Raw genomic sequence first — 24,457 nt, 5'->3', positions numbered from 1 at the left:
GCTGAATGTAAGAAAGACGCTCTCGCTGGAGCTCCAGTTGCTGGGGCTTAATCTATCCGTTAATTAAGGCACACACGGCACGGCAAATGTAATTATATTATATACTTATATTCGCTGATGTCAATGTGTTTATCTTTGTTCTAATGATAAGATAAATTTTAAGCTGTCAGGGCGTACACGATGCGTCAGAGTGTAAATTCTGGTGGTATAATATTCAGGGATAAATTCTTATCGGAGCAAAGAGTATTCTTTCAGTCGCTTGTGTAATTAAAAAAAAAAGGGTTTGAATACAATGTACATACACTACCTGTGGCATTTTGTGCGCCGATTAGAAAATACAGTTTTCTTTAGTTAACTGAAGTATTACTGTCAATATTTTTTAATATTAAAAGCATATCGATAAACTTGAACATTTGATAAAACGTTTGATAAATATTTGATAGCGGCTGTATCAGATATAGTAAGCACTAAGTGTCGTGCAAATATTATAAGTTATAAAGTTAAACATAGTAAAAGTCTCATCTTCGAGTGCACAAAGATTCTTTTTTAAAGTTTAGTTATACCATAACTTATTGGACATAAATATGTTTATTTTAAGAGCCGTACGATAGTGTCGCGACACGGAGAGGCTACGGAATTTGATTGAGAAGGAACGAGAGGAAGACAGGCGTCAAAATGGTCTTCGAGTCGATTGTTGCGGAGCTCCTGAACAAGGTGATCGGCGAGTACATCGAGAACCTGGACTACACACAGCTTAAAGTCAGCCTCTGGGGAGGTAGGAGTGCGCTCAGATGATCCTATTAGTAATGACTCGATGACAAAACTGATAGCTGACTTATGTAACAAACTCGTTTGCTTTCAGGCGATCTCGTGTTAAATGACTTGTTGATAAAAGAGTCTGCGTTGGACGTGTTGGATCTTCCGGTGAGATTGGAGTACGGTCGATTAGGTATAAAAATTGTCACTCATTTAATTATATACAAATTGTAACAGAATCCATGGAATCTGTGGAATGATACAAAATACTTACTATCGCGGTATAACACGAGGAAGATAATAGAGAAATTACTACTCTGCAATAAAACGCTTTCAGGAAAATTGATACTGAAGATCCCGTTCAAAGATATGTGGAATGGCCAGATCGATGCGATAGTCGAGGAGCTGTTCATACTGGTAGTGCCTACGAGTCAAGTCTCGTACAATGAAGAGAAGGAGACGAAAGCGCAGCTGGAAACGAAGCGAGCGGAGCTCGCGAGGGTGGAGAAGAGGAAGCAATTAGCGGATCTAAAAGGTAGAAACTGAACATTTACATTTTTTTTCATAAAAATGGAAATCTAAATTTTTCACAATTGCGATGTGACAGCGTATAAAATTGTCATTTTATTCAATTCAATAAAATTTATATTCAATTTGGTATTGCTTTGCTCTCAAGTTATTTTAAATATTTATAATTTTCATAAAAATTAAGCTTACAAAAATATGTGCGGAGGTGTCTGTTTAATCTCTATTTTTCCTCGTCTTAAACACGGATTTAAAAATGTCGAACTCGTGCAGCGCAAGAGAAGCTGGACGACTCGATGGTCGAGAAGCTGGTCGCTCGCATGATCAAGAACATCCACGTGGAGATCAAGAGGATACACGTGCGTTACGAGGACCACGTGACCTTCAAGGAGCACCCGTTCTCCGTCGGCTTCACCCTAAACACCTTCATCCTCGAGAGTTGCACGGACTCCTGGGAGACCACTGGCAATCTGAAGGACATGTACGCCATTCCGCAGATCTTCAAGCTGTGCAGCCTCGACGGGCTGGCCGCCTATCTCAACACAAGCGTGGAGCAGTACAGCAAGAGCCCGCAGTCCACGTACTCCACTCTCTTCTGCAGCGGCATCGCGACCATGGATTACACGCCCACGGGCTACCAGTATCTGCTGGGGCCGATCAACGTCAAGTCCAAGCTCAGGCTCAACCCCAAGCCCGAGTCGGACGGCAGCGACTACACCATCCCCAAGGTAAGATCTACACTTGTCACTCTGTTTATCACTTTTCTTCACACCTGCAAACTAATTTAAATCAATTCAATTGTGATATTGCTATTTTAGCTTTAATTTATGATTGCGTTTCAAGTACTTCGATAGTAATTGACACGCAGTTTATAAAATTGAAAATTTATTAGAATTTACATAGAAATTAGGAATATTAAGCACCAAAATTTAGTCTGTACCTCTTCTCCACTTATTTATGTTATTCACCGAGAGAAAAATATAGTTGGAATAACCATAATTTAATAATTTAACTATAATTTGTAGTAAATTTTGGGGACAACTATAAAATTATAATTGATTTAACCATGCAAATTATAGTTTCTTTAACGATGCATTATGGTTATGATTGATATAATTATTTTTTTGCTTATTTAATTTTTAGTTATTATTACAATATAAATAGTAAGCAATGTTAAGAAAACAGTTACACTTACTATAATATAATTGCAGTTGCATTTACTACATAAAAATATTTATCTCATTTATCTCATACATATTTTGATATTTTACTATATTAATATTTAAAATTATTATAATTATTATAATTTATAGTTAATTGTTTTTCATATTTGGTAGGACTATACATATAAGGTTATTATTACTAACATTATAATAGCTATAAAAATAATGCCCTTAACCATACTTTTTTTTACCATGCAATTATAGTCACAAATACTTATCAATTTAAAAATATTTAGACTTATTATTATAAATTTAATAAAATATCTTGCTCTCAGTGTTTACTAGCGATCTGGTTTAACTTATTATTGTAAATTGAATCATTTTATGTGTTGCGTTTTCTTTTTGCAGGTGTGGCTGGACCTGGAGATGCAGAAATTACGGATTGGCTTAACGAAGCGTCAGTACCAGACTCTGGTGCGGTTGGGTGAGGGCTTGGATCAGGCGCGGAAGGCCGCGCCGTACCGGAAGTACCGGCCGAATTTGACGTCGTATCGCGGTCACTACAAGGAGTGGTGGCACTTCGCGTACACCTGCGTCCTCGAGGAGACCGTGCGACGGTGCCGTCGCAACTGGAACTGGGACCACATGAAGCTGCACCGCGACACCTGCCGCGCCTACGCCGAGGCCTATCAGACGAAGCTGACGGCGAGGAAGCTGGCGAAAGATATCAACGAACGACTGACGGACTGCGAGACGAAGCTGGACATCTTCAACCTGGTCATAATCCGGCAGCAGATCGAGATGGAGGTGGAGAGACTGGCGGAGCGGGAGAAGAGCCTGAAGGCGCAGCGTGGCTGGTTCGGTTTCCTGTGGAACAGCTCGCAGGTCGAGGAGACGAAGGATCTCAACTCGGCCGCGGCCATCATGCGCCGGTTTGTTGTCAAACGCTTCAAATAAGTCGAATTTTTAGATAGTTTTAGGATGTTTTGAATACTTTAAAGGTTCCTAAGCACTTCAGCTACTCTATAAAATTGATTTTCAAACGAAAATAATGTAGTGTTAACAATATTGATGCTTAGATTCGAGGAGGCGATGACGCCGCAGGAGAAGGAGAAGCTCTACCGGGCGATCGACTATCAGGAGAACAGCGCGCCCGCGCATTTCCCGGAGACGTTCGAGATGATGGACACGCGTTTCCTCCTGCACGGTCTGCAGATCTCTCTGCTGGACACGGACAAGGAGCACCCGTGCATCCTGGACCTGCAGCTGCACGGCGTGCGGGCGGGCTTCAAGTCGCGGCCGTCCGCGAACGCGATCCTCGTCACCGCCTCTATCAGCGACATGAAGCTGCTGGGCGCGACGCAGCGCGGCCGCGTGCCCTCGCTCTTCAATCCGGAACGCGGCAGCTCCGACAGCGCCCTGCTGTCGGTCTCCTACGAGAAGAATCCACTCGACCGGCTGTGCGGCGATCGTGTGATCGTCAAGTCCCGCTCCGTCGACATCATCTACGACGCGCAAACCATCATAGAGCTGGTCAACATGTTCAAGGTACTTCATCTTCTTAAATTCACGAGAATTCGAGATTGGATTGCGTGGAAAATTTTGAAATGAGAAAATTTTTCTGAATCAACTAGATTAGAATTTTCCGCGAATTTATCTGATTATAATTTTTTTATTCTTGCGAGCCGTTTTTTTTTTTTGACGTGAATGAACGTTTTCCAGGTGCAAGACTCTTCGACGCTAAGCCAACTGCAAATGGCCGCGGCGGAGCAGTTTGAGGGCCTTAAGGAGATGTCGGCGCTCGGCTTGGAGTACGCCATAGAGAAGCATTCGGTGTTGGACATACAAGTGGATATGCAGGCGTCGCAGCTCATCATACCGCACGGCGGCTTCTACGAGGACTCGAAGGCGCTGATCGTCGTGAATCTGGGCAGTCTGAAGATGCATTCCCTGGAGAAGGGCAAGAGCGACACGGCTGGCGCTAGCGTTAGGCAGCTGGTTAGCATGGGCAAGAGCGAGGAGGAAGTAATGCTGTACCTGAGGGAGCACAGCTACGACAAATTCGCTTTGAAAATAGTCAACTTTCAGGTAATGAGAATTTTAATAGCAATTATATTACAAAGTTATAAGTTATAACGTAACATAAAATAATATGCCAGTTACTGTAAATTAATCGATATTATGCACAAGATAAAGAATTGGTAGTCATAAATATTACATGGAAAATTAAGAAATACTAGAGATAAATAGAGAAATGTATATATTTGTGTTATATGAGATCATGCAATGTATTGTATATAACAACAAAGTTACGATCATACTTAATTTTATGAAAATAATTTCTCCAAAACGATTATATTATTCTGTGTTTATTTATATTATATTATTCTATAACTATATTCTATATTATTCTATAACGATTATATTACAAAGTTATAAGTTATAACGTAACATAAAATAATATGCCATTTACTGTAAATTAATCGATATTATGCACAAGATAAAAAATTGGAAGTCATAAATATTACATGGAAAATTAATGAATACTAGAGATAAATAGAGAAATGTATATATTTGTGTTATATGAGACCATGAAATGTATTGTACACAACAACAAAATTACGATAATACTTAATTTTATGAAAATAATTTCTCCAAAACGATTATATTATTTTGTGTTTATTTATATTATATTATTCTATAACTATATTCTATATTATTCTATGTTTACTTACAACAAACAGCTACATTCTTAACATTTATTGTCATCAGGTGCTGGTCTCGCTGCCGAACGAAGAGTGGCGATCGGCCCTGGCAAGTACCGAGAGCTCCCTGACGTTGCTCCATCCGACTACACTGGAGATTCAGTTCCACAAGTGCCTGGTGACGGACGATCCTTTGTTGCCGAAATTACGGCTCCTCGGTAACCTGCCGTCGATCGCCGTGAACATTACGGATGTTCGGCTGCTGCAGGCGCTCTCGATCGCGCAGAGCATCCCGTTGCCCGAGGAGGAGAAATCCACGGAGCTGCAGCGTATCTCTCTCTCCAAGTCCATCTCGCAGCTGTCGCTGAAGGAGCTCGGCACCACGATATCCAGCATCGCCGACAAGAGGAAGAAGCAGCAGCAGCAGGAGACGGCCGCCGCGCCGATGAGGCAGACCACCGACTTGGAGATGAAATTCGAGATGAAGGAGTTCACGCTCTCGGTGTCCAGACAGCGAGAGGACGATGCGGCGGAGTTCATGAGGTTTGCTATAGAGCTGTTACTTTTTACTCACTTCGAATATTCGAAGCTTCGACGTTAATTTCGATCTTTCGAAGTTTAAGGTGAAGTTTCGAAGTTTTGAAAAATACATAAAAAATTTGAATGTTCTTAATTGGATTGTTTTATTGATCATTATCTTTTTTTATTTACACATGTATCAAATTATAATACTTATAAATTTTTTAGGAATAATTTCGTAAATATATTAATTCTTTTACAATATTTTTGTCAATTTTCTGAATAAATTTATCATTTGCACAAATGTATTTTTCGAAACTTCGAAGCTTCGAAGGAATTCGAAGATTTTAATACCGACGCTTCGAATCTTCGAAGCTCGAGTGTCGAAGTCTTCGAAGCAAATCACCAGCCCTGGTTTGCAACGCATGCTTTTCGTGTTTCAGTTATCCTACAGTTTAATAAAATTTTTGGTTAGCTCCAACGAGCTTCGTTAGATGTTTATTGATCATTATCTTTCCTTATTCACATATGTATCATGTTTAATTATTAATTTGTAATATTTCAGGTTTGTAATACTTTCAAATTTTTTAGGAATAATAACGTTCTTACTCGTTTCTCTCAGAATCCAAGTGCTGCAACTGGAGGCAGAGCTGCTGCAACGTACGTACGATCAGGTGGTGCAACTGCGGCTGGGCGGCGTGCAGATGCGGCAGCTGTACGAGGATCAGGAGATCTTCATGGTCAACACGCCGATGTCGGCCGGCGGGGACGAGTACCTGATTGTCGTGCGGTACGTGAACGTGAACAAGCGCTCGCCGGAGTTCACCACGCGCCACGGTTCCGTCGTGAAGCTGCTTCGGCTGGAATTCACGTCGCTGGACACGCTGCTGCACCAGGAGGCGCTCATCGAGCTGCTGCGATTCGGCACGTATATTCAGGACCGAATGAACTCGCTCGAGGGTGCCCAGAGGAAGGAGGTCGAGCGCTCTCGGCCGGCCCGTCTGACCTCCATCCAAGAGGAGACTTCCGGCTTTCTCAGGGAGCAGTTGCAGAGGCAGAGATTCCGACCCGCCGGGCGACGTAAGAGACAAACCATCGAGTGCATCGATCTGAAGGTGAGCGCCAAGATCGGCTCGATCAATCTGAAGATCTCCAGCGCCGCCCGGGACATCACCGCGCTCTACATCGAGGGCGTCAGCGCCAGTTTTCTCAGCAAGTCCTCGTATTCGCAAGTGAACGCCGATCTGGCCTCCATCAGCATCAAGGATCTCAATCCTGCTTCTATGTACAAGGATATCGTGGCTGTGGAGGGCACCGAGTCTCTGCAGGTAGACGCTTTTACACTAGGACTGTTACTTTTTATTTATTTCGAATATTCGAAGTTTAAGATGCCTTCGAAGTTTCGAAAAATACATTTGTGCAAATTTAATTAAAAAATAAATAACTTTTATTGATTTTACGATTTTAAATTTTCTGCTCTCAAGATTGTTTTATGATTTAAGACTGAGGAAGATTTAATGACGCCAAAACAATTATATTAATTTATTATATTTTTGTTCATTTATTTAAGAGTAAATTTATCTTTATTTTTTTATTTTTCTTAATTTGATGTTTTATTGGTCATTATCTTATCTTATTTACATATGTATTATGTTTAATTATTAATTTCTAATAATTTTAGATTATAATACTTTCAAATTTTTTAGAAACAATTATGTATATATGTTTTGAGCATATATATTAATTCTTTTTATTTACAATATTTGCAAATTTTCTGAATAAATTCATTTGCGCGAATGTATTTTTCGAAACTTCGAAGCTTCGAAAGACTTCGAAGATTTTAATGCCGAAGCTTTGAAGTTTAAACGTCTGAAGCCTTCGAAGCAAATCACCAGCCCTATTCTACACACACCTATCATTTTACATTTTTTTTTGTAGTTATTTAAAATTCAAAAGCAAATCGCAAATCTTTTATTTTCAGATTCAAGCGGTGATGTACAACATCGAGCAATGGGAGAGGAACAAGAACAACATGTCCGTCAAGGTGACGATGGGCTGCCATCGCATCGTCTTCCTGAACGCGTTCGTCACCAGCGTCATGAATTTCCTGAACAACTTTCAAGCGGCGCAGAAGGCTATCAAGGACGCCTCGGCGGCGGCGGCGGAGGCCGCGAAGACGAACATCAAGGACGTCCAAGAGAGCGCCTCGCGCATCGAGCTGAGTGTTAGGATCAAGGCGCCCGTCATATACGTGCCGATGAACTCCAAGAACGAGCACAGCTTGATGCTAGACATGGGCAATCTCATGGTACAGAATGATAAAGTTTATTCCGAGCTGCGAATCAATTTTAGCTCTGAAAAATTTAGAAATTTTTTAAAATTAAAAACGTATATACATAAATCTATTTTATCATATGAATTTTACATATTTTCAATTTTCAAGAATTTTAACATTTAATTTATTATTATTAATAATTATTTATTATTATTATTAATTTATTATTACGTATTTTTGTGAAATGTATGTTATATAATTATGTGGACGTAATTCTTTAACAAGCAGATGGTTACATTTTAGAGTAAAAGATCAACATTTTTAAATACTTGAGAAGAATGAAACTAAAATATAAATTTAAATATTTTTCAAACATAATTTTAATTTAAATATAACTTATTTATAAAAAAAAAAGAGATAATAAGTACGTCTATATAAAATTCTACGGAGCAGGTGTGTAACGTCTTCAAGAAGCTAGAGATGGACGAGGAAAGCGAGGAGTGCCCCGTGGTGGACGAAATGAAAATCGAGCTGCAGAACCTGAAGCTGTCCCGAGTACGACTGAACATGGAGAAGTTCACCAGCGAGAACGAGGTGATGCTGCTGGAGCCGGTAACGTTCACGCTGCTGATGAAGCGCAATCTGTCTACCGCCTGGTTCACTTCTATTCCGGACATCGACATGTCCGGCAGGATGAACAGGATCAATCTGCTGTTGAGCAAAGAGGACTACGCTACGATTCTGAAGGTGCTGGAGCAGAATCTGGGCGAGACTTTCGAGGACGCGAAGCCCGCGCAAGCCGCGTCGTCCGCCGTCAAGTGCGAGTACGTCGCAGAGGTAAATGACCGTTGCGATAATATGTTTAATAATTATTAACCGAATATACGTATATACCGGATGACGTTTCGCTGTTTAATTAAGATCCAACCGGCGTACAAGTACGAGGCGGACGCGTCGCGGGGCGAGGCGCCGTCGGCGGACACGCATCAGGAGCGGCACGCTCACACGTCCGTCAAGTTCGAGTTCATCATGGACAGTCTGGTGATCAATCTCTTCACCGGCGGCTCCAAGTTGCTGCAGTCGCAGACGTCGCCGCTGCACCTGCCCGAGCACGGGCTCGCCCGCTTCAGCCTCACGCACTTCGCAGTGAAGGGTCGCGTGTTCGCGGACGGGCTGCTGGCCACGTCGATCCTGCTGATGAACTGCACGCTGGACGACATGCGGCAGAGCCGGGAGGGCTCGCTGGTGCGCATCATGGAGCGGACCAGCGGCGTGCCGGCGTTGCCGGCGAGCGAGGATCATCTGCTCGACAAGGATCAGCACGCCAAGTACAACGCCAGGAGCATGCTGGACGTGACGGTGCGCCAGAGCCCGAACGACACGTTCGCCGACGTGCGGGTGTTCTCCTTCAGCATCATCGTGTCCCTCGACTACCTCATGAAGATCAAGGACTTCTTCGACGTGGACACCGCGAGCAAGACGGCGGCCGTTCCCCCCGCGGCGTCCGCCTCGAAAAGCGAGTCGATGGTGCCGAGAAAGAGGCCGGCGCAGCAGCAGCAGCAGCCGGCCGCCACGGCGCCCAAGATGTTGACGGTGAATCTGCACGTGGAGAAGCCGGATATCATCCTGCTCGAGGACATGGACGACGTCAACTCGAATTGCATAGTACTGAATACGGAATTGCTGCTGAAGGTGCGCGTCATGGGGGAGCATCAAGTGATCTCGGGTTCCATTAAGGATCTCTCGCTGCTCACGGGGATATACAATCCCGCGAAGAGGGCCGACTCGATCTATCAGGTATCAAAAAGTGTATCTTATAATTAGGTATGGCACACACGTATGTATAATAATTTATAATTTATGTATAAATGATGAAATTTACAATTTTGCACGGACTCGAAAGATCCCTCGGAAGACGTCTCGGATTTATCTATTATTCTAAATAAAAAGATTTACATGTTTTTTAAATTATAAATCTTGCAAGAAAAAAGTTAAAAGTTAGTAGTTTATTATATATAAAGTTTATGTAAACTTAAATCATAGAATAATGCTTAATGATTAACTAATTAACCGAATTAATTCAGATAATTATTACTGTCGAATAAATTCACAGAATTCTTCAATTTTATAAGTTTAAAATTTAAATTCTTTAAACAATATTAACCACAGATTTCTATATTTCTATAGAAATCTGTGATATTAACGTACTCTCGAAATTGTCAATTAAATAGGAACAAAAAGCTAATGAGAGTTTTCGGCGCGGTGAGTCTTGAAATCTTGTATTAAAGCGAAAGCTCTCATTAGTTTTTTGTTCCTATTTAATTGACAATTTCGAGAATTCGTTAATACTGTTTAAAGGATTTAAATTTTAAAGATCTTTAATACAAGATTTCAAGATTATATGCGCCTTACTTACCGCGCCGAAAACTCTCATTAGCCTTTTGTTGCTATTTTATTAAATCCTTTAGTTAAGTTATTAAGTTGTTGAGTCAAGATCGTGAAATAACCCGTGCTCTATGGTATCTATATTAAATTGTCATCGTTAATTATTATCGTAGGTCTTGAGGCCGTGCAGCATAAGCGTAGCCGGTTCCACGCCAGAAGGCAAAGGGCTTCATTTGGAGGTCCGGTGCACGGACGTACACATCTCTGTTTCGCCAGGTAATTCGTGAATTGCCACACTGATAGTTGGCATCCGGTAAAAATGCAACGCGATACAATTTGCAGGTGTGATCGAAATACTGAATAAGGTCATTCACACGGTGACGAGGAAGGAGGAGGAGGACAAGGAGGTCGTCAAGCCCGAGCCTAATTACGAAGGATTGTGGATCGTCACGCCTTTCGAGGAGACTAATTATTGGTTCCTGAAAACAGGTTAATAATAAGCTACTTGACCTAATTAATTCGTTGTGCAGAAAAGATATTGCTAATTATTTTTCATTTGCTAAATTCGTTGTATTGCAATTTGTTTCAGAAGTCGCGATGGAAGCACTCGAAGAGTTTATGTATCCGGACGACGAGGTTGCAGCGGCCTATAAACCCGAATTGGCCCTCGTCTCAGCGCCGACGATCCTGTTCACCCTGGAGGCGGGTGTCGGCAACAAAACTCTGCCGATGTTGCTGCTTCATGTGGGTTTCCAAAGCAACGTCAACGATTGGAGCACAAAATCTGTAAGCTGTTTATGAAAATTCCTTTTTTTTTTATTTATTTATTATTATCATCGCTATTCTCCTCTTATTGTGGTCTACGTGACACGTGCTTGCAGATGAGCGTGGATTGCACGATGTCGGTGATCATGGCGTATTACAACAGCCGACTCGCGCTGTGGGAGCCGCTCATCGAGCCGATAGAAAGCTCCGACAGCGGTAAACGCGTCTCGACGCCGTGGGAACTGAAAACGAAGGTAACCCGTCGCATTCTTTATACGCTATTTATGTCAGTCAAAATATTTCATCGATTGACATCGTTGATTCGTTTGCTAGATCCAATTTAACGACATAATGCTGGACTCCAGAGGCGCCAGCGCGATCAGCCCCATCTCGGACAGCGAACCGGAAGAGCTGCACCAGTCTACCAAGATGTCCATCGACATCACGTCCTCTGTAAGCAAAGAGTGCACCCTCCCCCCTTTTTTAGCATCAAACTTCATTGTGGAATTCTTCATTGATAAGAGTTTATCGGGATATAAAATATCAAATATTGATATAGATGTTAGATTACAGATACTATTTGAGTGTTTGATCAATTTTTAAGTAACAAAAAAATTTCTGTGTGAATTTGCGTTCAAACAAGATTTATCGCGGCCAGCGATATTATTGCAAAATTACATCGAAAGGATTGTAAGTTTTGTCTCTCTTTTGTTCGGGGCAGGATAATCTGGAGATAACCGTGACGAAGACGTGTCTGGATGTTCTGAAGCAACTCGGCCAGTCATTTTCCTCGGCCATGGAGGCGAGCGGCAAAGGGCCCACCAGGAAGATGGCGCCGTACGTGCTGAAGAACGAGACCGGCCTGGCGATGGTACTCGATCTGGAGCACAGTCTCTTCAAGGTCGTTATAACGAGGGGAATCTTGAATTTTCACTTATCCGCTCATCTGCCTCAATATAACTTTTAAAATATATCGACGGTTTCATTAAATCACAAAGGATGATGATCTTTACAGATTTTCGACGACGGATCGAGAATAAGGGACCACAATGACTCTTATATGGAAGTGATCCTCGAGACTGGTGCGTCGATAGAGCTGGCGCCGAAGACATCCAAGTACGACGACGCGCGCCTTCTTAAGCAGTTGAAAGTCGAGAGCGTGAAGGACAGGGAAGACAGTAGATTCTCCATATCCGTAAGTTATTGTAGACGTGGCCAGAATTGTAAAGATTCACGATTCTCTGATAATTTCGAAAGACTCAATCGTCCCTGGATGAAAATAAAGCTCTCAATATTGTTATATTTGAGTCAATTTTTGTTTGGTCAATTTTTAAATAATAATTCTTGATGGTTCAATTTTTCGACGACAGTTCTCGACAAGCGACAACTTTCAGACATTCAACAACAGTCGACGATGATATTATAATACGATAATTTAACGGTTATTATAGACGTGGGCAGAATTGTAAAGATTCACGATTCTCTGATAATTCCGAAAGAGTCAATCGTCCCTGGATGAAAATAAAGCTCTCAATATTGTTATATTTGAGTCAATTTTTGTTTGGTCAATTTTTAAATAATAATTCTTGATGGTTCAATTTTTCGACGACAGTTCTCGACAAGCGATTGAAAGCGACAACTTTCACAGACATTCGCAACAATCGACGTAACACGATGATATTTAACAGTTTAAAGGTATTCAAGGCAAATTGGCGATACCGGTGCTACGAGCGGACAGGCGGTTCTTCTCTCTGAGGCATCGAAAGGACGGCTCCGAGGAATGGGGCATCGTGTCGGACATTATTGTGGAAGAGGGTAGCACGATCGTGACTCTTAGGAGCGTTCTTCAGGTAAGGTGGAGGAGTAAACGAATTATTTTGTAAGTCAGTGTAATAATAATCAGCTAACCCGCGCGTCGTAGGTCCACAATCACTTCGCGCAGCCGATATCCGTTTATTATATGACGAAGCGCGGAAATGAGGTGGAGTGCGTGGGCACGGTGGCGCCGGACGAGAAGCTCAATTTACCATTGGACGCCGTTTACACCCCGACCAACATTTACTGGCTGTTTTTCAGCGTCGATGGGTACGCTCACATTTTTTTTTTTTTTCACATCCTTGTAACGTTATTTCATCTTGACTATCGCACAAAGCCATTCAACAAAACTTTGTGGATATAAGATAACATAAATGTTGAGTAATAATAGAAAATCGAAAGATATATAATATGTAACACGTTAGAATTAAATATATTTATTTTTATAAGATATTATAACGATGTGGAACTTTTGGGCACGCAAAGTTTTTCAATGACTAGATCTAATGTACTTTAGATACATGGTGTCGGTCGAGCCGTTCATCTGGAAGGACCTGCAGAAAACCGTTTCCATGACGAAATTATTGAAATGCGAGTCGCGATCTAAGCGGGACGCCGCAGAGCCATTTTACATCCAGGTCAATGTTCTTTCCGTACATAATTTCATAATGCGTAAAAATGTGTGTTGCTTGTCGTCTTAGACGCAGACAGCTTCGTCGAGTTTAATCAAATGATTGACGAATATTCTTAGCTAGTAATAAACAATAGAATAACATGGTATGTCCGTTTGTGGCAGGCCGTGGGGGAGATCGAGCAGGTGTACTTCGAGAATACCGCTCGCCACACCATGGCTAGTACCGTCTACAACGTGCACCTGTACCCGTCTGTGTATCTGAAGAACTTCCTACCGATCGACATTATCATCTGCTTGCCCGGCACCGCTCAGGAAAGCTTGCTCGAGGCAAGCGCCTCCCTGCAACTTCCTACGATCGACCCGGCCAAGTCATATATAATAATTAAGGTGAAATGCACGTGAAATTAGTAAAAATTTAATTAATACAATAGTAAATTCCTATAATATAATTAATAATTTTTCCCTATAATAATAAATTTAATTCCTATAATAGAATTAATAATGTATAAATTAATTAATAATTTAATTGCAATTATTTATTAATGAAAATATACAACGCACTTGCGATTTATTTACTTGAAGCGAATGCTACGTGTTGCAGCTGCCCAATTATCTGGAGAAAGACTGGTCGTGCCAAGGCGACATCGTGGCGAATCCGCCGGAGTTCGCCGTCTGGTCGTTCGAGTCCTTCGACAGCGCGCAGCGAGTCGTTCTGGACCTCGGGATGCACACGTCCTACAAACACGGCTCGATCGTCATGGCGCTGTACTGCCCGTTCTGGATGCTGAACAAGACCGGTTTAATGCTGTCCTACAGAGTACGTTTGCGACGATATAGCCTCGCCGCTTTTGGTAACTCTGCTTCTGCGCGATACAATTCGCAAATTTGTTACATCAGTCTTCACACACATCTGCCAGAGAATTTCTTAAAGCCCTCCCCCCCCCCCAAAGATTTTCGAGTATTAATCGCATTTTATAGAGTGCACTCCTCCCCCCCCCTTTTTTGCATCGAACTTGTGGAATTCTTTATTGATATGCACTTCGTCATTTTGATACGAACTATGTTATTATATTACGTCATATATGCTAACGTTTGCTTCTTCGCCCGATCTTCAGCCTCCCTCTCGTGCCCTTTTCGTTACCGTACCGCCAAATACTAACCCAGCACTGCATCTTGCCTGATTCGTACCCTATATATATATATATTCAACATGCTCCGTTATTTTACAGAAATCAAGTAAGGGTGGCAAAGAGCACTCGAGTCCGATCAAGGTAGAGCTTTCCTCGTTATGGTGCCGCTATTATTGTGCCTTTCGCAAATAGTCATTCTCTTGTATATATTACACTAGCAGAATTAGCTGAGAATTAGCTGTCAGAATTTTGTTTAATTCTACCAGATTATTACATCCTCTCTAAATTTTTCGGAGTGAAATCTCACCCCAAGGAGCGAAAATACTGCCACTCGAGTGGCCGAGTGGCAGTATTTTCAGTCTTTTGAAGTGAGATTCACTTCAGAAAATGTAGAGAGTTACTTAGTAATAATTGTAATGATAATATTTTACGAGCACTTATCACATTTTGTCGAATCAAATTTTTATTTCTTTTTTTTTTTTACTTTGACGATTATTTCTATCGTGAAAATGTACGTGCGAACGTCTTTCAGAAGTTCGTTTGCGCTATGAAACCCCATCGGCATCGGCGCGCGCAGTACAGGAAGAGGAAAACGCGCGCGGTGACGATTTATTTCACAATATATATCGCTGTTCTCGTGTTCGCTTGTGTTCGCAAGACCTCGATCGTTGTTGAAACAAATACATAACAGTCGTCTGATCCTAGTCGTGGTCGCTCGGGACTGAAACCGGCCGCTGAAAACTGTGTTAGATTATCTATTGTGTCTAGTCTCAATCCATGTGTCGATCTTTAACAGTTGCATCTTAACGAAATATTAACTCGCATTCATCATGTAAATAAACACTAGCTAACGTCATCGTGTCTAACTGTGCTTAATCAACACACGCCATTCACTTTTTCGTTCTCTTTCATTTCGCTCTCCCTGTACTCTCATTTAATTCATACTTCTATTAAGATCTTTTTTAACGTCCGCTGTGCCCTTAAACATGCGAATCCCCTTCGATCCTGGAGCGTTTTCAGCGTTTTTCTTTTTTCTTTAATTTTAAACTACTGGACGTAAAACATCCTGATTGCAACGCAAAATCGACAAAGTTTGTATAACCAGCCAACATTAACGGAGGTGTTTGCTACTTAATTGTTCTTATTAACTGCATGACATAATGGAGAAAATTGTCTTGGGACGAACGTCGGGATTAATTTACAATCGATTCGCTCGCTTCCAGACGATGGACGATTACCTGAACGTCTTGTACCATCCGGAGCATTTCAAGGGGCCTATTCTGTTCTCGTTCCGCTCCAAAGCCTTCTTCGGCAAGAAGAAGGCCATGATCAGAGTGGAGGACGGAGAGTGGTCCGATAAATTCTCCATTGACGTCGCGGGCAGCGAGGGCATGGTGGCCTGCAAATACAATGGAATGATATATCAGGTTTCTATGTCGATCATCTTCTTTTTACCTTTTTTTTTCCTATTTATTAAAGCGTATCTATTAATAGCTACAATAATATTGTAATATAATAAATAATTTAACTGGAAGAAAGCGTTATTGAGCTATTTATAAAATAATAATTGATTATTAATTAATGAAAAGTTATTGATAGAAAAAAATTATGTTATCCATTTAAAGAAGTGAAAAAGGGAATAAAGGGGAAGCCCAAGGAATAGAAAATATAAACGACAAAACTCTGGTTATTCCGTTGCAGATCGGAGTGCACAATCAACTGACGTACAACTCGTTGACCAAGCAGATCACGTTCACGCCCTATTACATCCTTATCAACAACGCAGATTTCCTCATAGAATGCCAGGAGGGCGATCGGCCGGCCGATCCGACGATCAAAGTATGTTAAATGCAAACGATTTATCTCGTGTCGCTTTAATGATCTTAGCGAAATATCGCGCTAATGTCGCTGCTACGTGCCCAAGGTGCCGCCTGGCGAGTGCGCGGCCCTGTGGTCCAGAACCGAGCACGAGAACAAGACTCTGAAGGCCAAGGTCGCCGGTCAACCCGAGAAAACCGCGGCGTTCATTTACACCGACAGCCACACGACTCTGCTGAAACTGGACAATAAGGTAATTGAATAACAGAATAATAATAATAATAATTACAAGTGTATATTGCGTGTATAATTTATCTACGAACTGCTAGAATTAGAAGTAACTGGAACGGACCCTCGTCTCTCGCGTCTTGTATTTCTAACGGATTTTTTTTTTTGCACCCTTTGCAGTACGGAGGGATCAACGTGGACGTGCAAATCAGCGAGGGCGGCGTTTACATCTCCATGTCGGCCTACAGCCCGGGCAACGCGCCGGCATTGATCATCAACCACACGCCGCACACCATCAATCTGTGGGAGAAGGGTTCGATCAACGTTAGGTACGTCGAGAATGCGCGCCGAAGAGATCGGGTTAAACTTCGACGCCGGAATGACGTCGGAATCGCTTTATATATTTTGCGTGACATTAACTGAACGCGTGCTCGACAGGTCGATACAGTCATACAACAGAATGTTTTATACCTGGGAGAATCCGGCGGGTCCGCGAAAGCTGGTCTGGGAGGATAACAACGGCAAAGAAATCGATGACAATCTTCGCAAGGTAAAACGAAGAAGAGGGAAAGCGAGGGGAAGCGCGTTCGCTAGGAACAGAGAGTACGAATGAACGCGATGTTTTTCGTTTTTTTTTTTTCTCCAGGACAATCTCGGCACCTTTCAACTGCCGGAAGTCGACGAGAAGCTGTTCTACGTTTCGTTCCTGGACGGTACGCAGCGAGTGCTGCTGTTCACTGCGAATCTGAAGATCGCCGAGGATTGTCAGCTGGCCGGTGACCTGGAAGTGATCGATCAGGAGATCACGTTGAACATCCACGGCATCGGGTTCTCCCTCGTGAACAACATCACCAGGTCCGAGCTGTTGTACATGTGCATCGCCAGGTACCGCAGCTCTTTTAATATTAAACCCCTGTAATTCTTTCTTTCTTTTTTTTTTTTTTCAAATTAAAATTATATTTTGAACATAATTTTACTCTTAAAATTAACTACTTAAAATTGTATGGATTATATAATTTTTACACAATAATTGACAACTTTGAATTCAATATTGTTTAACGAAATGATAATTACTCTCTTCGTGATCGTGTAAAATTTAATGAGATTCTGTCGTAATTTAGCTCTGGGATCATATGGGAGACGCGTAAGTCCATCGGCGGCCGATGGCGAGCGTTAAGTGCCAAGGAAGTCAACGCCATCGAGGAGGGATATCAGCGGTACATGAGGGAATTGCAAATCGGCAAATCGGACGCGGACTACCGGATGATGCTGGAGCCGAAACTAATGGTAAAACAAAAAGTCTTTCGCTTACAATTAATTGAAGTTTTTAAAGCTTAGATCTTGATTTTTCTGGACGAGAAGAAGCGTCTGTCACGTGACAATTTCTTAAATTATTATTTTTTTTTTTTACTGTTCTTCAGGTGGATTATCTGAATATGGAGATGCTCAAGCCACACCGTCGGTACATGCGACGCACATTTCAGACTGGTCTCTGGCTGCAGTACCGTACCTCGGCGCATCAGGTGCAGCTGCACGCGAAGATCAACAAGCTTCAGATCGACAATCAGTTGTCGGAGTGCGTATTCCCAGTTATATTGGCGCCGGTGCCACCGCCGAAGAGCGTTACGCAAAGTACAGGTATTTGTTATCCACATGAATACGCAAGAACAAAAATTTCTTTTATTGCTCTCGTGATATCTTAATTTTAATCATGTGTGCATACTTTTATTGAAATGTAATGTCCTGAATTTTTTAAGATTTATAAATTTTTTCTATTCTTTGTTTCTTTCTGTAGTCATGAAACCTTTCGCGGAGCTCAGTATGGTCAAGCGCCTGTTGGAGCACAGCACCGTGCAGCAGTTCCGTTACTTCAAGGTTCTCGTACAAGAGTTCCACATCAAGGTGGACATCGTTTTCATAAACGCGATAATGGGCCTATTCGAGGCGAACGAGGCCAACGACGCGGAAGAGGTGAGAGACGCCGAGGATATCGAATCTTATTTAGATCGTTTTGGGACTTGTACAGTCGTGGATACATTTCGGTTGCAACACTTTTTTTTTTTAATGGATTTTAAAACGCACTAATATTTTTTGCAAATGCGAACCACGATTGGTGTTATACTGTCTCTAGACTAAAGATAGTACACCGTCGTGGTTCGCATTTGCAAAATATTAGTTGTCTATAAAATATATATTATATAGATATATATTAAATATATGCTAAAAAACCTAAGAAAAAAAGTGTCGCAACTGATGTCCGCAACTGTACACAGGTGATCTTATCCTGCTCGTTTGTTTCAGAGCGCTTTATTCCGCACTGACATGAAGCTAGTCAACGAACCGTTAATGTATCACGTCAATCTGATCACCACGGCCGAGCAGAAGAACTTCTTCGATCTGCTGCACTTCTCGCCCCTCAAGGTGCGTCGCGTTTCACTATGCGGATATAAAAACTGCAAATATTTATAAACTCTGTCAACGACAGTCAAATTTTTATTTGTTTATTTTTTTCTTTCTTTGTTCGCAGATACACATCAGTTTCTCAATGACCGGAAGCGGTGGAGGGCCCTCCGCGTTGCCGCAAGTGCTCAACGTGCTGTTGCAAGGAATCGGCGTGACGCTGACGGATATTAACGACATTGTGTTCAAGTAAGGTCCTTAACTTGATATAATTAGAGATATTTTTAGAAAAAAAATACCAGATCACGATTAGGTCACGATCTCTTAAGGATAAAAATTTTGCTCTGTGATTTTCGTATTATATAGGATTCTAAGCGTTTCTTCTGTTGATACAGATTGGCGTACTTTGAGAGAAACTACGTGTTCATGACGCACAAGCAGCTCGTCTCCGAGGCGAGCACTCATTACGCGGGCCAGGCGATCAAGCAGGCGTACGTGCTCGTGCTGGGACTCGATGTGATCGGTAATCCGTACGGGCTCGTGGTCGGGACCATGAAGGGCATCGAGGACCTGTTCTACGAACCCTTCCAAGGGGCCATACAGGGTCCGGGGGAGTTCGCGGAGGGCCTGTTCCTCGGGGTGCGTAGCATGCTGGGCCATACCGTCGGCGGGATGGCGGGCGCTGTGTCGAAGATCACAGGAGCGATGGGTATGCATCTCCACATCAAGTTTTTTAAATTATGTTTGACTTGAAAAAGTTATAGATTTATTCTTGTATTCGTCTGCGCAAAAGATATCGCAAAAGTTTACATGATTATGTTTAGTTGGTAATTTTTAGCATTTGAGAATTTTTTTATTTTTTAAGTTTTAATTTAATATATATATATATATATATATATATAGAGATGTAAATAGAAAAAAACCAAATTGTTTTTTTTTGTAGAAAAAACATAAGTCTCGTTCTTTTCTCAAAATTTTGTTTTTCTTAGCTATCTATTTAATATTTATATTTTGCTTAATATAAGTTAATTTTTCATGATTTTTTATTTTATAGATAGTAGATTTAAATTATTATCATTTTAACCTTTACGCAGAACGAGATAGCCAGTATATTGATTCTGAAACATATTTTGAAGCAAAGACTTCAATGAATAATTCTAATAAATTCTATTTAAGAAAAAACTGTTTAGAAAAAGAATTAAAAATATTCTCGTTTTGTAAAAGTCAAATGTAGATCACATTAAAATTAATTATATATTTATATAATTACTATTTACAATTAATTAGTCGTGCTATCGGAATTAGAAAAAAATTCAAATTTGAATTTTTTGTCAATTTATTTTTGGTCAATCGCAACGTGGCCAATTGCAACGCGTAGTCAATCGCGACGATAATAATATAAAAAATACGTTTTTTAATATTATTATCGACGTGGGCAATTGCAATGTAGTCGATTGTAACGCGTGGGCAATCGCAACGTGATCAATTGCAACGCGTGGTCAATCGCAACGATAATAATATAAAAAATACGTTTTTTTTTTAAGAAAAAAAACAGCCTCGTTTTTTCTCAAAAAAAATTTTTTTTTTTCAGTTATTTGTTTAATATCTATATTTTGCTTAATATAAGTTAATTTTTCACGATTTTTTATTTTATACATAGTATATTTAAATTATCATCATTTTAACTTTTACGCAGAATGAGAAAGCCAATATATTGATTCTGAAACATATTTTGAAGCAAAGATTTTAATGAATAATTCTAATAAATTCTATTTAAGAAAAAACTGTTTAGAAAAAGAATTAAAAAGATTTTCTTTTTGTAAAAGTTAAATGTAAATCACGTTAAAATTAATTATATAATTATATAATTACTATTTACAATTAATTAGTCGTGCTATCGGAATTAGACGGATTATTTATTTATTTTATTATTTATGATTTTGCAGGCAAAGGTATAGCTGCTCTGACCTTCGACAAGGATTACCAGCGAAAGAGGCTAGAACAGCTCAACAAGCAACCCGCCAACTTGCAAGAAGGTCTCGCACGAAGCGGGAAAGGTTTAGTAATGGTAAGATCGTCGATTAATTAGTCTGTTGTTCGATTAACTTAACATATCTATACGAATGGTTTATTTCACTTGACAGGGTGTAGTCGATGGCGTAACGGGTGTGGTAATGAAACCTTTGTCGGGAGCGAAGGAAGAGGGAGTGGAGGGATTCTTCAAAGGGTTTGGAAAGGGCGTTGTTGGACTCGTCACTAGGCCTACCGCTGGTGTTATCGACTTTGCAAGTGGTTCCTTTGGAGCTGTCAGACGGTATGACTTGATTGATTATGCAGGAAAGCAGCCTTAACTTGACTAACGAATAAGACAATTAATTCAAGTTTGGAATTGTTCGTAAATTGACTGTTAATCTGTGCAATATGATAGAGAGTATGCATTGCAACATTCGTTTCAGAGCCACCGAGCTAAGTGAGGAAGCAAAGAGAGTACGATCGCCCAGATTTCTGCAGCCTGACAGCCTCGTTAGGCCGTACATAAAGGACGAAGCCGATGGCAACAAAATACTGATGGTAAGAGTTCTTCTAACAATAAGACTTTTTGATATTTCTTCAAATTTCTTAGATAGATAATCTGTTTTTAGTCTATTATAATAATACATTTTTACAGAAAACATTAATTTATATAGGATTATTATAAATATTACACATAAATGAATAAAGAAACTAAGATGTTCTTTAGAGAAATATTTTTTTTATAAATAATGTAAATATTCTCTGTAAAAGTTATGTAGAATTAAATTTTATTACATAAGAATAATCTTGCTATATATAACAAAGTTTAATAATTTATTTACACGTATTTATGTGCGAGAAAGCCTTCCGAGTTTTCCATATAAGATTTCTCTTTCACAGGAGCTGGAAAAGGGAAAATACGCCCACACGGATGTTTATGTCTACCACGTATTCATCAACAAAGACGTGCTGCTGCTCACCGACAAAAGATTATCGTACCTCGAACGCAGCGATTTGTTCGGTGGCTGGCGGGTCAGTATTTATTAGTATTTATTATATTTATTAGTATATTTATCAGTATTTATTAGTATTTATTATATTTTGATCAATTATCTCTTTTCGTGGATTTTTTCTTAAAAGAGACAGCAATGTATTTATTTTTTAGCAATTTATCCTATTTTTTTTCTTTAGGTTGACTGGACTCACACTTGGAACGAATTCAGCGAACCGGCGAAAGTCGTAGAGAAAGGTGTACAGATTTTTATTAAGGACGCTAGTAAGAGAAAGAAACTCGGTGGCCTATTCGGCAGTGCCGATCAGTCAAAGATACTTTTAATAACGGATCATAATATCAAACAGGTACGTGTCTCGCTAGCTAGTTACATAATTTTGCAAAAGTAGTAAACGCGTCACGTTAATTTTTCATTGCATTTTATATATATATATATATATATATATATATTCGATATATATCTATATTTTATTATCTCACACGATTGTCTTTATCTGTTGCCTCTATTGTCATTCTATCTATTATCAGCTCTATTGATCTCTTTGTCTCTCCCATAGTTGCTGTGCAGTAAAATACAGGAGCAGATTAATCAATCCAGAGTATAACACACCAACGCACAAACGCAAGAAACGAGCAGTTTCGAACTGTAGAAGAAAGGACAAGAGAAGAGAGAGAGAGAGAGAGAGAGAGAGAGAGAGAGAGCAAACCGAGCTTTTTTGCTTCCGGAACGCTTCGCGGGCAAGTTCGCACAATTTATAGACACATTTTCTACAGACACTATTTATAAGACTGATGCTGCGTAATCGCAACGACAAAGGGACACTAATTTATGTACTTTGTTATCAAGAAACGGCGATAGGACGTAAATACGAGATCTTTCTTACTTCTCACCGCGCAGTGTTGTTCAGAACTATTTTCGTTGTCGGTACCATTACCGAGCGGCAAATGACGTTGGATTGGTGCAAAAGATTCGTCGCAATTCGTCGAATAGAGCTGAAAACGAAATATTTTGTATAGCGAAGTAATTTTTTTTAAGATAGATTTTTATCAATACAGTAAAATGTTCGGCTCTCTCCGACACTTTCCTTCGCCCGCAAAGAGAAATTTGTCAGTCTCTCTTAAAGAGATTAAAGTCGATGTTTTATAACAAATGGAACTTCGGAGAGAAAGATCTTTTGTACCAAGCTAACAGTTGCAATGTAGGAGAGTAGAAGAGAAAAAGTAGTGTTTTTCGAATTTATATTTATAGGATAGCGTTCGAACACGAACATCGTTTTAGTCACGCCAGAGTTACCCTTTTTTTTTTCCCATCGTATCGTATTAAGAGTTTAGGTTCGCCGCGAAATCACGAGCGGGCGACCGTACGACAAGTTGAAGCGAGACGAAATGACAGACGTAAAGTGAATCTCTTCGACAAATCAACTGAATTTAGCAGAGTACAATAAAATCATTTCTATATGTACTTGTTGAAGTATTATGCAGATTTTTTATCGAAGTCCGGTGAACCGGTGTTGTTTTATATTTGTAGGAAGTTAGCTTTATCCAACGCAGCCCCTCCACCGCCCCCCCCCCACCCCCTGCTAACGCGCCGCTAATTGTAAATATCGCATACGTAACGTCATCGCGTCAAGCGATACGTACTGTGTTAATTGACAAAGTAACGATAACGCTTGATTATCTACCCGGCGTCCGGCGAGAATGTTGAAGTAGTATTCGCGCTATAAAATGCCGTCGATTAGGGACGCCATCGTTGAGAACGTAATAAATTTTATTACTGAGCTTTAAAAAAAAAAAACGATCCCGAGACGATTTTGTGCATCGGCGATACCTCTACCTCGTTTTAACTTCTTCTTTTTAACGCTAATTAATGTAATTAATTAGAATTGTAATACCGATCTAAGGAGTAAGGATACGGAGTTATTTAAATTGTACAGCAATTAACGTAATCGAGCCTGTTGTAATTCTTTTTTTCCGCTCGACTCCTTTGAAGGTTTTAAAGCCAAAGTGAAAGAACGTAATTTTACTTGTGCGACGCAACTTACACGTATTTGTTACTTACAGTGTACACCCCGTGCTTATTATGTATTTAATTAATTTAACTGTATTTTTTTGTTGCAGAGCTTAATAAAGTCATTACAAATATTTTCGGTACATTCTGCCTCCTCTTTCGTATTGCAATCCTTCCCGCTACTCGATTCGTTTATTTAACTTTTTATTCGCCGCGCACTTTTATTGCCCTATTACCAGAAAAAGAGTGAGGTCTTCATTACGCAAATAACATTTTTTTAATATGTCTAAAATAATATCTTTAATA

The 24,457-nt window shown here is 40.4% G+C and overlaps 1 protein-coding gene across 1 annotated transcript; it reads left to right on the top strand.

Annotated features, from left to right (window-relative positions):
* LOC105456739 (vacuolar protein sorting-associated protein 13C) lies at nucleotides 1-24,294 on the top strand. The gene is made up of 44 exons (XM_011701011.1): nucleotides 1-88; nucleotides 599-775; nucleotides 863-949; nucleotides 1,094-1,291; nucleotides 1,555-2,009; nucleotides 2,853-3,376; nucleotides 3,524-3,992; nucleotides 4,167-4,532; nucleotides 5,217-5,692; nucleotides 6,291-6,996; nucleotides 7,650-7,976; nucleotides 8,397-8,780; nucleotides 8,865-9,740; nucleotides 10,502-10,604; nucleotides 10,671-10,817; nucleotides 10,918-11,114; nucleotides 11,210-11,347; nucleotides 11,427-11,546; nucleotides 11,815-11,994; nucleotides 12,109-12,288; nucleotides 12,782-12,943; nucleotides 13,015-13,178; nucleotides 13,426-13,546; nucleotides 13,705-13,929; nucleotides 14,144-14,359; nucleotides 14,772-14,813; nucleotides 15,896-16,099; nucleotides 16,374-16,511; nucleotides 16,597-16,743; nucleotides 16,899-17,047; nucleotides 17,157-17,268; nucleotides 17,365-17,603; nucleotides 17,840-18,005; nucleotides 18,140-18,356; nucleotides 18,514-18,689; nucleotides 19,020-19,139; nucleotides 19,246-19,367; nucleotides 19,514-19,827; nucleotides 21,065-21,186; nucleotides 21,263-21,432; nucleotides 21,575-21,689; nucleotides 22,032-22,163; nucleotides 22,323-22,490; nucleotides 22,701-24,294. Exons 2-44 carry the CDS (start codon nucleotides 676-678, stop codon nucleotides 22,746-22,748), a joined length of 9,822 nt encoding a protein of 3,273 aa, XP_011699313.1. The 5' UTR covers nucleotides 1-88; nucleotides 599-675; the 3' UTR covers nucleotides 22,749-24,294.
* Nucleotides 24,295-24,457: the final 163 nt, after the last annotated feature.

The sequence above is a fragment of the Wasmannia auropunctata genome, unplaced genomic scaffold, assembly GCF_000956235.1.
Source record: "Wasmannia auropunctata unplaced genomic scaffold, wasmannia.A_1.0 LD335556.1, whole genome shotgun sequence".
Taxonomy (NCBI): Eukaryota; Metazoa; Arthropoda; class Insecta; order Hymenoptera; family Formicidae; genus Wasmannia; species Wasmannia auropunctata.
Note: the sequence above shows the minus strand (reverse complement) of the source record. Positions and strands in the feature narration are given on the sequence as shown.

Excerpts from the sequence above, each read along its gene's own strand:
- LOC105456739 (XM_011701011.1), top strand. The coding sequence starts at position 676 with ATGGTCTTCGAGTCGATTGTTGCGGAGCTCCTGAACAAGGTGATCGGC. Across the intron at positions 4,533-5,216 it reads TGAAAATAGTCAACTTTCAG|GTGCTGGTCTCGCTGCCGAA; the intron begins GTAATGAGAATT and ends TATTGTCATCAG. Across the intron at positions 16,100-16,373 it reads ACAATGGAATGATATATCAG|ATCGGAGTGCACAATCAACT; the intron begins GTTTCTATGTCG and ends ATTCCGTTGCAG.